General features: G+C 34.6%; 1 protein-coding gene across 6 annotated transcripts in view; it reads right to left on the bottom strand.

Annotated features, from left to right (window-relative positions):
* Nucleotides 1-16,843, bottom strand: part of LOC106882925 (SURP and G-patch domain-containing protein 1) — a 39,442-nt gene that overhangs the window by 12,423 nt on the left and 10,176 nt on the right. For 2 of the 6 annotated variants that reach the window (XM_014933764.2, XM_014933765.2), the window contains exons 2-9: nt 15,227-15,510; nt 14,111-14,289; nt 10,734-11,135; nt 9,663-9,780; nt 7,610-7,710; nt 4,056-4,182; nt 3,680-3,801; nt 1,864-2,055 (exon numbers count right to left, since the gene is read on the bottom strand). In XM_014933764.2, coding sequence (XP_014789250.1) covers nt 1,864-2,055; nt 3,680-3,801; nt 4,056-4,182; nt 7,610-7,710; nt 9,663-9,780; nt 10,734-11,135; nt 14,111-14,289; nt 15,227-15,495 — 1,510 coding nt within the window. In that variant the 5' untranslated portion in view covers nt 15,496-15,510. The remainder of the gene's footprint in view (nt 1-1,863; nt 2,056-3,679; nt 3,802-4,055; nt 4,183-7,609; nt 7,711-9,662; nt 9,781-10,733; nt 11,136-14,110; nt 14,290-15,226; nt 15,511-16,843) is intronic. The other 4 variants (XM_014933766.2, XM_014933767.2, XM_014933768.2 and 1 more) reach the window with 4 other exon arrangements.

Below are 16,843 nucleotides of genomic sequence, written 5' to 3'. Positions count from 1 at the left end.
CTCTTTAAACTCATCTAACCATCAATACTCTCCCATCCTGTGTATAGGTATCTCAGCCTACTGCTCTTTAAATTCCATGTCTTTAATGATTTCAATATACACAACTTTTAGCTAATTGTCTGGTACTGAGCCAATGAAAGATCGTCTATGCAATTGCTCAATTTGCTGGAGAAGAGATTCAAAACAACCCACATCAGAGCAGACCTGATGCTAAACATCAAGTACAACACTGCTGACATAAACCAATAAGGAAACCAATGTTCACATGGGATGGATGGTTTGACAGGATCCAAGCAGTCACTGTTCTCCAGTGTCTGCTTTAGCAGTGTTTCTACGGCTGGATGCCCATTCTAGCACCAACCACTTTATAGACTAGTTTGTCTTTGTTTTGTGATGCCAGCATCACTGAGGTTACCTTGTAACTTGCAAGACTAAGAGGCTGGTGTAGCCTCTATAACTGAAGGAAAAAAAGAGTAATGTAAAATGACAGGAACAGATTTATAGCTTTGAGTGAGCGGTAGAAGAGAGAGAGTAACAGAGGATTCACTATTGGGGAAGGAAGAAGATTAGTATCAGGATGTAGGGAGAAAAGAGAGGACAGAGTGGAAAGGTGATAAGGTAGGGCTGAGGGGCAGGGAAATCCTACATTATAAAAGCAAATATGAACAAAAATATGTAATGGGTAAAAGAACAAGAGAAAATAGACAAGGGTAGCAAGGAATTTGGACAGCCTGTGAAGGGTTTGTGTAAAGTATGAGAGAAGGCCAGAGGGGGACAAGATAAAGAGTGCAGCGATAGAAAGGCGGCGAGCTGGCAGAAACGTTAGCACGCTGGACGAAATACTTAGCGTTCTGAGTTCAAATTCCGCCGAGGTCAACTTTGCCTTTCATCCTTTCGGGGTCGATAAATTAAGTAGCAATTACGCGCTGGGGTCGATGTAATCAACTTAATCCCTTTGTCTGTCCTTGTTTGTCCCCTCTATGTTTAGCCCCTTGTGGGCAATAAAGAAACAAGATAGAGAGTGCAATGAAAGCAAAGAGGGAGAAGCTGGAGGGTAGCATAGAAGTGGGAAGTGCAGTGTAAATGCAGAGAAAGTATCCCTGATGTGGGGGAGGGGGCGGATGGTGAGAGAAATGGATGAATGCAATGAGATCAATGAAAGAAAGAATGGCTGGTGGGATAACCCAAGAGAGAGAGTGTGCTGATTGGTAATACAGCAGGATGAAGCTAGAGTTTACTGGGTAGGTGGGGTGAGGGATGGTTCAGAGCAGAATCTTCTGGACTGGCTCCTGTGCAGGTGGCACATAAAATACACCATTTTGAGTGTGGCCGTTGCCAGTACCACCTGACTGGCCTTCGTGCTGGTGGCATGTAAAAGCACCCACTACACTCTCGGAGTGGTTGACGTTAGGAAGGGCATCCAGCTGAAGAAACTCTGCCAAATCAGACTGGAGCCTGGTGTAGCCATCCGGTTCACCAGTCCTCAGTCAAATCGTCCAACCCATGCTAGCATGGAAAGCGGACGTTAAACGATGATGTAGAGAAGAGTCAGAAGTGGAATGATGAAGAGGTGGTCCATCTAGATGGAGAAAAGGTGTGTGTGTGTGGAGGGGGGGGGGAGACTACAAGTGACAAAGAGACAGGAGGCATAAAGGATACAAAGTGAGGAGGGGGAAAAGGTGCAAGATGAATGAGTAGTAAGCTAGGCTTAGAATTAATTAAAATCTGGAAAAAAGAAAAAGCAAGCCTTTTGTGTTAATTAAACCACCCTCCCAATGGGCCCTACAGGAGGCAGATGGACACTGTGATGTGATAGGTATAGAGATAAATAGAAATTATGTAGATTAACAAAAGATTTCTTACCAGGTGGTCGAGACGCAGTAGCTGCAGTTGATGTCATTGGTAATGGTTGAACAGCAACAGGGCAGGGAACTGCATTTGTTCTAGAGCCAGCAGGAATACTACTAGGGTCTAAAAGGTCAGATGGAAGAGGACAGAATTCTTCATGGGGACCCCACCGACTTCGCCGTTTCCTGCGCCCACATTTACCTTCTGCTAAACACAAAAATATAATTATATCAATACTGAGATTACTATTTTTTTTTTCTTTCCTTACACAGACTATTAATATAATTGAACCGCCCCCCCCCCCCAAATACAAAATGATGTCACAAGAAGCAATAATTTCATTTTATACAGCCTTCCATCATTTAACACCTAATAAAAGGCATAAAGAAATGTATACAATCTTGTTCTGAGTGATATTTTCTATCTTTTTTCTTTTAATTGTATGAAGTGCAAAAGGAGTATTCAGAAGCAATCTTCAAATGGATTGTAAACTACTTCCATCCACAGACCTTACAAAGTAAAAGTAATTGTTCAAATCTGGTATTATTATGGCTTGTAAATTAAATTTCTGTTTAAAGAATTAAGGTGTATGATGACTATATAAATGAGACAGTTGTGAAAATAAACTTAAATTGTGAGTAATAAACTGATATTACACTGACAGAATTTAACATTTGGAAATTCCAAAGATTATGAGATATAGTAAAAAGGAATATGATAGAACATAATTCATCGCAATCCTGCACAATGGGATTGACCCTGGAACCACATGGTTGTGAAGCAAACTTCTTTTAAACACAGCCATGCTTAACTCTATTTTATTACCAACCTGCCTGAAAGCGCCCCTGTTTCTACGACACAAACTTCTGGTTTTAAAGTAATCTAAATAAAATCTTCTGCCAAAATTTCAGTGTAATAATGACAGTTATTTGAATAAGTTTTTCATTATTCTTTTAAAATTGAAACTATATTTCAAAAGAAATATGGTAACAAAAGGGTCAAGGGAAATAACTGCATGTAACACAAACCCCATTTCTTATTTCAATATGACAATATAGTGTTCAACGGCCCTGTTGGTCTGGGAGACTCCTTCCAAATGTTTCTTACAAGAAATATAAACAGATTTAAAACATTAACTTGGCACTTTAGGACTACTTTGTAAACTTAGGAATTTTTTAATGTCAGATGTTTTGTACAAGGAAATATATTTATATTTAATGCTGGTAAGTAGATTTCAGAGTTTTGAGAATGTGGATTCAATTGTTCGATCAACTGAATTACCTGCTCCTGAATTCATTTGTTACGTGGCTGAGCATTCATTCCATTGACGCATACAACCTTAATTCTCAGGCAGAGACAGTATGTCAATGTGTGTGTGTGTGTGTGTGTGTGTGTGTGACAAGGCTGTACTTTTTAAAATATAGACACAATCCACCAAGATGCCATGCAATGGAATTGAATCCAGTACCTCATGGTTGAGAAATGAATTTCTTAACAATTTGGCTATACTTCACTTATATTAAAAATACGAGTAAAATCAGAAACAAATTCTTAACTCTAAAATTTTTAAACAACTATGTTGTAAGCTAAATACTTGCACAAAGTTTCAACTGATATTTTAGATTAATATTCAATGATATACATTAAAAAAAAACAGACAAACTAATAAAAAAAGCTTCAAAGTACAATATCTCTCCTTTAGTTTACCTCTTGATTCACAGCAGTTTTACATTTCATTTGTGTGTGTGTGTTCACTGTGAAAAGTAGACATACAACTATTTTAAATTATCGTAAATGAAATATAAAAAAAATTTCTCCAAACTTTGCTTACCATTATCACCAGTATTTACTGTAGAAGTCATCTGTGTGTCTTCTGTGTTTTTTAAACTACGCAATTCTTCAATTTTCAGCCACATTTTTTTGTGCAGTGAACATTCAGTATCATACAAAAACCTTGAATGGGAAAATTAAAAAAAAAAACTAAAATTACAACAATAACAATTCTAAATGTAATTAAAGAAAACAAAATCAGTCAATTTTATTATATCCTTATCAATAATACATCATTTTCATCAGGCATAGATTGAAGAGTTGTTGGCATAAATGCTTTATCTAGATTCTTTTGGGAGATTGTTAACGGTAAACATCCACACACATATAAATGCTTAGTTGTTTTACAAAGTATCAGAACATACCAAATATCTTACCAATAAGAAGGATTTTCTTTATTTTCAGCCAAGATTTTTTTTTCCATTTCTGGGCCACACTGCGCAATGATTACAGCTAGTTGGTCCACAAGTCCTTGCGGGTCGTCTGCTGGAGAGACTACAATCACTATCAGTATCTTTTACCTCCTAGTGTCAGCCAAGTCTAGCCACTGTGACAGAAACGGCAAACCACTACATGGTACTTGTGGCCCTGTTATACCACTAACATACACTTCAACAAGCACTCATAAACACAAACTTGCAAGCAACAAAGCAGGCCAGCTGACTTCCAGTTGAGACAAGAAAGAGGGAATGGAACAGGATTTTTCAATGAATAAAAATTGCTACAAATAATTTTTATTTGTATTTAAACTCTAGACATGGAATTCCAACAATGCTAAGAACTAAATTTTCTCTACCACGTTAAAAAATGAAAACGAAGATGATTAACATTTCAGAATTATTTTAGTTTATCATTAGGTTGAATTATAGAATCACATATTGTAGCGATTAACTATATAATTCCAGTTAATGAAATTGCTACTTTTTGTATTTCATAAATTACATTAATATGCTCAATAATGCATCATCCATAACAATATATAGTAGGAGCAAAAACTGTCAACAGTATGTGCATGTGTGAGTGTGTGACTTAGTGATAAGGATGTTTTGCTTGTAGTCATTAAGTTCATAAGTTTGATTCCTGAACTGGGTGGCACATTATGTCTTTGAGCAAGGCATTTCATTTAATGTTGCTTGAGTTTACTCAGCTGAAAAGGAGTACCAATCTAGTGCTGGTGCAGCTCTTTTTCTCCCCTACAGCTACTACATCCTTGTTGTTCTGTTGGGTTATATGTAGAGGGCCTAAAAGGTGTTTGCCTGCTCTCATGATTACATAGGTACCTAAAACTACTAGTGAAATCCTGTTACATGCTAGTAGATCATTACTCACTTGTGAGTGATGGTTATGTATAGTATGAACATTGTACTAATGTTGAATGTTAAGGAATAGAAATGGGAAGTAACAAAAGCAGAAATATGAAAAAATGGATGACTCAGGCAGAACAAAATGATTGACTTTTTAAAACAAAACCAGAAGATCAGTATAACTTGAAAATGTGACTTTATATACAACTTTTATGTGTTAAGTGAAAGTAAATTTCCTTTAATAGGTTCTGTTCATTCCAATGAAATTGTACGCTATAAGTAAAAGATATTTTACTTATTAATGCAAAACAAAACTCTTAAGGGGAAAACAAATATCCTTCACATTATATATTCTTTTATCCAATAATAATTTACTTATAGAAGAAAAAACAGTCTCACGCCTTTTGCAATTCCTCAGACTTGTGAGACTGATGCAGCTGATGTTCAGTTTGACACCTGCAGTTCAATGTCTACAGGAAAAACATGGATGGAGAGAGAACTAGAGGTCTTGTCTGAATGTTTACAACAGAGAAGACTCTGCAAAAGGTACTCAAAAACTAAATGATGGTGGTTAAATCAGATTAGGAATACCACAGAAAAGTCATAAATAAAATTTCAACTGCATCATTAAATAGTAATAAAACTTAAGACTCAGGACAATTTTTCTTCTGTCTGCAAAGTTTAGATTGTATTGGGTCATCTCATAATTAATGCGTTTTTTTTTTTTCAATTGCATGAACTAAAAGTCAGGGGGATGGGATAAACTACTTGCATCAACTTGCTATAAAAGCAGGTAGTAATTTTACCCTGTCCTTATTCTTAGTACAAGTTTTGAAGAGCGCAATTCGATGTTAACAGTTGTTTTTCAAAGCTGTAATGAAAGTGACAAAGGAGCATATTCAGCATATTTTGTTTTATGAGTTCAATAAAGACAACAATGCAACAGAAAGTGCAAGGAATATTAATGCAGTATATGGGGATTGGACAATAAACGTAAGCCAGTGTCAATGGTGGTTCCAGAAATTCCGAGCCGGAAACTACAACCTAGAAGACAAGCCTCGTCCTGGAAGATCTACAGAGTTCAATGAAGACACCCTGCAAACACTGGTGGAACAAAATCCCATTGTAACTGTTGAGGAACAGGCAGAGAAGCTTGGATTTGGTCATTCAACTATTCATTGACACCTGTGTGCCATCAGAAAAGTTAGCAAATTGGGTCAATGGGTTCCTCACAAGTTTTCCGAGACCAATTGCATGCAGAAAGTGAATGTGTGCTCTTCTGTGCTGTCACATCACATGAATGAACCTTTTTTGGACTGAATTGTGACTGGTGACAAGAAACGAGTTCTCTATAAAAATGTCAAGCACCAAAGACAGTGGGTAGGGAAAGGAGAAACACTGGCACCCCAGGCTAAAGAAGGTCTTCACCCACATATGGTGTTATCTGTTTAGTGGGATATGAAAGGTTTAGTCCACTTTGAACTTTTAAACACAAACCAAGTGATAAGAAAGGAGATCTACTGTGAGTAGCTTGAATGGCTTAAGTCAGCGCTAGAAGAAAAACGACCATCTTTGGTTTCAAGATGAAAGGTGTTCTTCCATCAGGATGCTTGGCCACATACAGCGAGGATGACATTCCAAAGGCTAGAGCAGTCTGAATGGGAAACGAAGCCCCACCGACCATATTTGCTGGACACTGCCTCATCTGATTATCATTTATTCCGCAGTCTTCAAAATCATTTGGATGGAAAAAATATGAATTTTGCTGACAAGGTCAGAACAGTACTGGAGGAGTATTTTTTGTCATGGACAAGTGAATTTTGGAAGAAGGGCCTTGCAAGTCTACCAGATAGATGGAGGAGCATTGTAGAAAATGAAGGAGAGTATATTTTAGATTAATAAAGAAATTTTTAAAACTAAAAGAAGTACAAAAAAAAAACTGCATTATTTATGGAACAACCCAATATATATATATATATATATATATATATATACACACATATATATAATATATATATAATGTCTAAATTTGACTAAAATCAGTCATGGGCAGACTGCAGCCTGCAGAACATTCTGAATGATACGCCTAATGAAAAAATAATTGGAATTTTTTCTAGTAGTGTGGCCCACCTGATAATGAGTTGTCTCATGTAACCCGTTTCTCAAAAAAGGCTGCCTGTGCCTCATCTAATCTTTAAAACTTTATTTCCTAACATGTAAAAAAATTAAATCTCAAAGCAGTTATAGCAACAATCAAAAGAACAAATGAGTAAGCGTTTGTATACATGCACACAACAAATGACATTAACCAGGCATTCAAATGGCAAACATACCCATCCATACTCCTTTCTACACATATAATGAAGGCAAATATATACATCATTAATGTCACAGAGGTTTACTGTTACTACACTTCCCAATTACAGAAAAATATTTCAACTACAACTAAATTTATTAGAAAAATCAAACAAAGATCAAATATTAATTTACTTAAAAATTAGCTTAAGATTGGAAATTTAAACATCAATAGTTGAAATGAATAAACAAAACTCCTATTGAAAATTTATGAAGTTAAAGAAAATAAGTAAATCCATTAAGGGCTAAAACATTGAAGAATAGGGGAATACCTCTTTCTTCATTTTCTTCTTTCTTCAAATTTTTCAAAACTGCATCCTCGCTCTTTATTCTGTTGTTTGGAGTTTGTTTTGAGTCATTCTGGGAGGGCACACTAACATAGAAAATATAATGAAAATGAGAAAATCCACGATCAGATTGTTACTAGCAATAATAAAGTAAATTAGCATCATTGTAATCTGCTGTTAAAACTTACAAATTGGCATCCACTAATGTAAAATATCTTAAGTTGTCATACTGTTTTATGCTTATGAATTCTATTATTTCTTTGTTACTGACCCATACCTAAGTCAATTGTTGCTTAATTTAAATACTGTTGGCAAATTGGTTTGCAGTTGCATTTTACCTGAAATAATCCTAATCATGTCAATACAGTATGGAAAAAAATCTCAGAACCAAAGGTTTTAAAATTATTATTCCTCAGGAGTGGCTGTGTGGTAAGTAGCTTGTTTACCAACCACATGGTTTCGGGTTCATTTCCACTGCGTGGCACTTTGGGCAAGTGTCTTCTATAATAGCCTTGGGCCAACCAAAACCTTGTGAGTGGATTTGGTAGACGGAAACTGAAAGAAGCCCGTTGTATATAAGTGTGTGTGTGTGTATGTTTGTCCCCTTAACATCGCTTGACAATCGATGGTGGTGTGTTTACGTCCCCGTAACTTAGCTGTTCGGCAAAAGTGACCAATAGAATAAGTACTAGGCTTACAAAGAATAAGTCCTGGGGTCGATTTGCTAGACTAAAGGCAGTGCTCCAGCATGGCTGCAGTCAAATGACTGAAACAAGTAAAAGAGTAATATATGCAGCATTTAATGGGCATTGAATTTACAGCTAGCTAATAGTAAACTGCACATACAGAAAGTGTGTCTATATGTATATGTGTGTATACACACACACAAGTCTGTTACAGCGAAAGTCATTTACAAATGGATCTCAATAAACTTCATTATAAATAAATTTTTAATATCCGCAAAATGGTTTCATGAGTTTAAAGAATTACAGGTAACAATCAACACTCAATCATCACCACATCCTAAAAATTGCTGTCCCTCCACTCTCACACAAAATTTTATCACCATCAGAGATAATAATCCTTTTCTGCTAGAGTGAAACTGTCTGCACTGAACACTTATCCTCTTACCCTAAAAGTCTCTGTTGTATCCATTTATGTCCTGTTCTATTCATTGCATTACAAATGTCATTTTTATTTAAAAGATTTTGTCACCATACAGGGAGACAGAATATCATAGCAGGTTTTGTTTTTGGCATTTCAGTGATTATACTTTTACCAATCCCTTGCTAAATTTTCTGACAAATTCTCAGCACTAGAATTTACATATTCTTCAGTATTTTCAAAGTGGCATCTCAACCTTTTACCTTTAGTATGCATGGTTCAGGTTTTTGTCATCATTTTGTATTAGAAAATGAATTTTTTTAAATACTTCTGCCAACAAATTTGTGCATATGCAGGTAAGACGTTTACACAATATAACATGAATACTATGAAGGAAGATCTATTTTGAAGTAGAATCTAATTCTGCTTAAGTGGTCATGGTGTGACACCATTAATGTATACTTGTTTACAAGACTATTGCACAGTTGTCCCTGAACTCAGAGAATACAGCAGATATAGTTTACAAGACTATTGCACAGTTGTCCCTGAACTCAGAGAGTACAGCAGATATAGTTTATAAGACTATTGCACAGTTGTCCCTGAACTCAGAGAATACAGCAGATATAGTTTACAAGACTATTGCACAGTTGTCCCTGAACTCAGAGAATACAGCAGATATATATATATATATAGCTCTTCAACACATCCTGTGGGACAATACAATGTATCGTTATAGTTTCTTGTCAATGAAAAGTAGATACTACCATTGATCTTTAAATGTTTTACTATTGAAGATAATGTCTTCAAAATATCACAACTTGCCTCCATTTAATAGTTCTAAATATTTACCTCATGCCAAAACACTTTAAATTCTTAATTAACCAGTAAAGGGTATAGGTTATTATATAAAAAATATTTAAGCAAATCAGCTTACTTTGATGTAATTTCAAAATTCTTTTGTTTCTCTGTTTCTGCTGCAACAGAGCTGTGTTCACTGTCATCAGTGTTGTGAGACAGGTTTTCTTTCCGTCCACTTGTTGGCTGAAGCTTTACTGCAAAATAAATTACAAATGAATTCAGAATAAAGAAAATATGCAGACACATTTAGAATTTTCACGATTTTATCATTTTTAATATTATGAAATAAATAAATAATCAATATAATAATTTTTTAAACTAAGTTCAATAAATTTCATCAAATAACTGAAATGAAGCAGATTGGATGTTAAAATGGATTATCCTTTTATTTCATATTCCCAGACAATTGTTTCTGACAAAAGGACCAAGATTTCCATAAAGAGAACATCATAAAGGTCGAATTTGTACTCTTCAGAAGGTGAGATTTAAAGGAAAATAAAAATAAACAATTGAATCGATTCAATTGTTAGTGGAAGAGTGAATATACAAATAACTAAGAAAAAATTCTATGTATATTTTAAACATCTTTTTGTTTATTCTTATTTTGGTTGGTCCAGAACTACAGTTGAAGACACTTGCCTAAGGTGCTATGCAATGGGATTGAACAATAAACCATGTAGTTGGGAAGTAACCTTCTTAGCCTTACAGCCATGCCTGTGCCACACACACAAAGGGCTTCTTTCAGTTTCTGTCTACCAAATCTACTCATAAGGCTTTGGTTGGCCCAAGGCTATATTAGAAGACACTTGTCCAAGGTGCTACACAGTGGGGCTGAACCCAGAACCATGTAGTTAGGAAGCAAGCTTCTTACCACACAGCCAAGTAAAATCAGTCATGGCAGATACTGGTGTCATGCAGGTGGCTCGTAAAAGCACCCATTACACGCTTAGAGTGGTTGGCATTGGTGTTAGGAAGGGCATCCAGCTGTAGAAACCATGCCAAATCAGACTGGAGTCTGGTGCAGCCTTCCAGCCCTGGACAAACTGTCCAGCCCAGGCCAGTATGGACAACAGGCATTGATGATGATGATAATACATATACACACACTCATATAAAATATGAAGTTATATCAAGAGTGATATCTCACCTGGACTGAGATCTTCAGTTGGTGAAGTTGGATCATATTTATCATCTTCGTCTTCCACTGAAGAGATCGATGACGTACTGAGAGTTAAAGCATTTGAATTAGAAAGCTTATAAGATTTACAGCTGGAACCAGATGGAGGAGAAGGAATGGTGGTAGAAGAATGAGAATTAGATGATGAAGATAATCCAATAACTGGTGTAACTGAAGAGTTTGGTATTTTTACAGCAGATAACGTAGAAGGGGTTGGTAGAAGTGGTGTTGGATGGGATGCAATAGTTGAGGTGGCAGATTTGGTTACTGAACACTGAGATTGTATTGAAGATGAGCAAGGCACTTGAGTCACACTTTGAGGTTTTTCTTCTTGTGGTCCAGTTTTTGATACAGAATCGCTTTGCTGAGAAGCTAGACGAAAAGAAAATACATATTTAAAACTGAGTATGACATATTGTTAAAATATACTGAAATATTGTTCTATGTCCTTTAAGATGATAATAGTGTAAAACTAATCATGTAGATAGCATATCAGGAATCTTTAAAAAAAACAAAAAACAATATGAATTCTGTAGCATATGCACCAGCATAAACACAAACATATAAACATTTACTAGCTATCTACAAACACACACTTTTCAACTCCTCAGAGTTAACTTTCTTATATTACATTTGATGTAATTTATCATTCTTTCACAACACTCACAGTAGAAGAATGCGTTCATTGAACACCTACATTTTACTCAATAACAATGACCTATCTTTGGGGTGACATGGCTTACCTAGCCAGGCCTAACTTTCCATAAGCCCGAAACAAACAATTTTTCTTTCTTTCAATTATCTATAGCATTCTACTTGCCATTCAGGATGATCAACAACAACTAGTAGCAAGAAGATATATTCACATTCAGTATTTTTAAGAAAATAAAATTTTTATTAATAGCTTACAAGAGGACTTATGTAACCAGTGAGAGGAAGTAACCTTCATATAGGAGAGGTGGCCTGAATGCTTATAACAGAGTGGACTCTCCAAAAGGTATCTAAGGAGTAGGCATTAAACTGAAAAATGGAGTAAGTCTACCATTCAAAATTTTAATTCATCTTCTGTATTTTCTACAAAGCACAAATTTCCATTCTTTAGATTGTTGACCAATCAAATTCAAACACACATTCTTCTGATGTGATAGCTTCATGCAATATTTCAACAACTTTTCATATATTTTTTCCATTGGTCAAAAATACCCAAGACTTCTTTTGATGCTACACCAACACTGCCATTAGCATATCTTCAACAAACAGTAATATTAGTAGTACTAACAATAATGGGAGCGATTTCAACAACACAATGAAATCAACTATAAAAGAATGCCAGACAAAACAGCCAGGAGAAATAGGATGCCTGCAATTTCAACAAAATGGATGACAAACTCAACTGCCTGCCAGCAATAGAGAAATGATACTGCTGATGACATTAAATTGAATAAATACAATCTCATTTTCATTTTTAATGTGACATATGTGTATCAAATTTTGCTACTTGAGGGATGAATCTAGATAAGAGGTAATTAGTGATTATCTCATTAAGGTGAAACCTGAATGTTTCATTGTTGGTATTATACATATTTCATTTCATTTCAAACTAAATTACAGATTTAGAGGGATCCAGTTCACTGAACACATGAAATGGGTTTTAATTAGCATTTCTTTATTACATTTAACATTCCTGATCAAAAGAATGGAATTCATTTCTCTGACTTTGAAGTCTTAAAACGTTGGCATTCGCTGTTTTCCACAAAATAAAATCTGTTTCAATTCATCTGAATTCTATGTTACCTATATTGCAAAGAATACTTTCTACACATTAATGCACATTTTCAAAGTGAATAATCTGTATAACATACATCATTCAGTTCATTTGTCTTTTTTCCATACTAACAGAGATTTAATGAAGTATTACTTTATACCCAGCACCCTTCCTGTCATTAACCTTTACATCTTAATTCCCCTTTTCTTTAAAAGCACGAAGCTAGGGAAATGTTAACATGTCATTTTTTGTTCAAAAGGTTTCATGCACAATGCAAAATTTAAGCAGACATACAGACACACATGCACACGCATATACATATGATGGAAGCCCATCATATATATATGTATACAAGTAAAAATCTACCAATTCCACTAACAAAGCAGTGGTTAGTCCAAGGCCACATAAAAAATATTCGCTTAAGGTGCCACACAGTAAGATAGAACGTGAAACCATGTGTTTACAAAGCAAACTCCATACAACCATGTTTGCATAGGTATGTAAATTACATCTATATCTTGCACAAGGTATTTGGAATGTGTGTTACATTGTAATCAATCTATTAATTGTACTCTAAATGATAGAATAAAAGATGCTTAAAAGATATTCATAAAAAAAATAATCAAATACAAAACCAGCTCTTACATTATATAATGAACACATGAGAAAACACCCATAAGGATCACACTTCTAAGTCATGTCTATTCATTTACTATCATTAGAACATATTTGTATCTTGAGTATGTTATGGAAAGCAAATCTAGAGTATTTAATCTCTGAAAATTAAATAGCTGTTTCTTTTACAAGGTCACCAAGAGTTAATTATAGCTGAACAGTTATTTTTTAACCCTGCATTAGTCACATGGGATATTTTGTTACACCAAAACTTTAAGTGCTCATACTTCCTAGTTGGCAACTTTTTTTCTTCTGTGCCCTCCCACTACTCTCCTGAATCAGTGAGGGTGTGCAACTGTGCAGTGGCACAATTGTAGCTCAGTTGTTGTGGGAGGCAGACTTTGCTTGTCTTCAACCAGTAGTCAATCAGAGTGAATGGTAATGGCTGTATAATGAGCTCACATTGATTTTTCCCTCCATTTCAATTCATGGAAATATATTGTGGCTATTTTTGATGAATAAAACTTTTCTCTATTATTGGTTTGCTGTGTTTCACCTACAATTTATAACATATATTTATGCAAAACATTTATTATAGTTTTCATTCAATAAATAATTATATCTTCAGTTCAAGTTTTGATTTAATGTATATTGTGACAGAGATTGCCTGTTATGTTACTTTTTTTCAGCAGTATGACAATATTTTACATAATTGTAATGCTATAAGCATTTTTGTATTGGGATGTGTTAAGGCCTCAGGGACTATCCATTTTGGAAATCTGAAGTGACTAATGCAGGGTTAACAATTTGCAAACTAGTAACTATATCAACAATCTTATACAAATACTATTGGCTAATCATTTATCATTTTAACAACAGCCATTACTTTCCTGATATTTGTCAGTCTCAAAAATTATTGGCCTCAATATTTGGCTACCAGCAAGAATGAGAAATGTACAGCACTTACGCACAAGTCCCTGAAGTTTCTTGAACCTTTCCAGAAAGCTGCCATCATTGACAAACATATCCTGACTGGCTGTGGTAACTACAGGGTTGAGTGGAGACACAGTTGGTAAACCGTCGATTTCAACTTTGGGCTTTTTCAAGTCTGTGTACTTTTTCAGTAAAGATGGTCTTTTACCAAATCTTATGAAAAGAAAAGTAAAATACATACATTCATATATATGCAGCACAGTACATACAAATATACAAAGTATATGTGTTTACACAAGCATAGATACAGACACAGAAAGAATTGGCAGTGGAGGAGTGTCAATTATTAAGACTACTCTATCATGAATGATTATAAACACTTTATTATAAAAAACATTATCAAAACAGTGAATTTATAAGCACTAAATCATAAATCATGTCAAGCGGAAAACATTACTACTTTCAAACTATATAGCATTCTGAAATTCAAGACAATTCATCTACAGAGTAGTTCTCCCCGAGATGGAAATTTCAAAAGCAGATTATCACAGCCAATATCCTGAAACAAGCAAATCCTAGAACAAGGGATTGAAGAGTTGGTTTCCTTCATGATATAAACACAAATGATTGGTTGATTAAGAGCCAAGAAAAGCTAAGTAGGTGGCATTTCAATTTACATTTGTTGTAAAAGATCCAATTCAAACAGTAAACATTTGAAATGGTAGAATCAAGCCATGGTACTCTTTTACTGTTTCTAATCAGTTGGCTGTGACTAGCACCTATACATTAGCAAAGAAAAGAATACAAATGTAAACATTTTTGAAATTCCTTTTGAATGTTTTCAGAGGAACTGCAATTAATTCCTTCAAAACAGTAACAACTCAACAAAGTTGGTTTTACATAGTCACTCATCTCAAATGTAGAAGCCAAATTCTCCTCTATTTACCTTATAAAGGGAAGAACACACTGTTCTAGCCAACAAAAGAAAATTGTGATCATGGTCAATGGTTCTGATCACAAAACTATAAAATTTGTGCCAAACAAATATTAATTTTTAAAACACAGTTGAATTCATAAAAAAAGTTGAATGTTATTGATAAATTGAAATAAAAGGAAAAATGGTCATACAACTCCTAAAATGTCAACTTACAGTTTTGATTTTAATTTATTAGCAGGGTTAATTCCAGGAGCAGAACCACTAGAATCTGATCTCGTCTCAGAAGACAGATTTTTCATTTCATCTTCTAGCTTTTGTTGTATTTTGCGCTTCTTTTCTTCAATGATTTGCTCCTGTCTGGACATTTGTTTCATCTTCTCACGGAGGCTTGTGCCATAGTAATTTGATGTGTTACCAGAGCCTGGAGCAGAATTACCACAACTAGTGGCAGGACTGAGGTTGTTGCCACCAAGTCGAGACATTATTCAATGGAAAATCTGGAAATATTCCAAGGAAAAATAATGTTAAACAATTCTCTATCCTTAAAATTGCTGAAAATAGCATAGACAGAAGTCATTGTATATACACGTGTGATGTAGGGAAGATAAGCAAATAACAAATTTGGTTGAAATATCAACAATAATATTTTATCATAAGCATGATTACACATGAATAAATATATTTTTACACAAAATCAGAAATAAAAATTTTCATAGTTCTGTATAATAAATTCCAAGTTGAAATAGATTTTGAATCCATTAAGAGATCAAAACAGTTTATATAAAACTTAGTGTGATACTTCCAATACATTTACTTGGCCTTGTCTCCCTTAACCTTTTTGATACCAAACCTGCTTGAGATCGTCTAGAGTTCTATGACAGAAACTTTTAAAGTTGGCTAAATTATAATCTTCCATCAACATTTTATGCTAATCTGTTCCAGACTCCAACTTAATAATGAGAAAGTTATTTTACTAAATTCTTCATTATCTTCAAAATTAATTAACTGAAACAAAAGCAGCATATGTCAACATAAACATGGTAACAAAAGGGTTAAAGTTTGTTGTGTCATCATTTGTTTGACTCTTCTAATTAGTGGGTATAAACAAATACATCACTCATTAGAAGATCTGCTAATTCCTGACTGAGATATGTTGCTTCTCAAATTAGTCTAAATTGGATTTTTTTTCAAGCCTTCCTTAAAATGACAAATTTTCAATATTCGATTTTACATACCATTCACATTGCTAATGTAATTGCTATACAAATTTTGATAATAGCTTACTAATTACAATAGGAACCAATCATAAATTGGTGACCATTACACAGTTTAAAAGGGACAATGTTGCAACATAATAGGTGTGTGTTACTGAGAAAGAAAGAGAAAAAGAGATTCAAACTATAATTTTCTTATAGTCTATCATACAGCACCATTATTTCACAACTTATCTCCTTCTTATCTATATATATAAAAATGAGAATGTGTCTGTCTGTCTCTCTGTCTGTGTGAATCCCTAAAACTCAAGAACTACGCAACCAATTTCATTCAAATTTTACACATGCCTTATTTAGGGTTCCAGTTGTGTTTTAGTAAAAAAAAATTATTAACTTCTTGCAGAGTTCGAGCACACGGCAACATAATATCTCCTCCACTATTTAAGTATTACGTGTCAAAAGTGAAACAAAAACACTCATGTCAAATACTTTCACTTTAAAAATGAAACTATTCCACTAACTGAAACAATCACATTTCGATACTGTAGTGACAGATACTTTCACAGAGAGAGAAAGAGAGAGAGAGAAAGAGAGAGAGAGAGAGAGAGATGTATAT

This window comes from Octopus bimaculoides, chromosome 2, assembly GCF_001194135.2.
Source record: "Octopus bimaculoides isolate UCB-OBI-ISO-001 chromosome 2, ASM119413v2, whole genome shotgun sequence".
In the NCBI taxonomy this organism is placed as follows: domain Eukaryota; kingdom Metazoa; phylum Mollusca; class Cephalopoda; order Octopoda; family Octopodidae; genus Octopus; species Octopus bimaculoides.
Note: the sequence above shows the minus strand (reverse complement) of the source record. Positions and strands in the feature narration are given on the sequence as shown.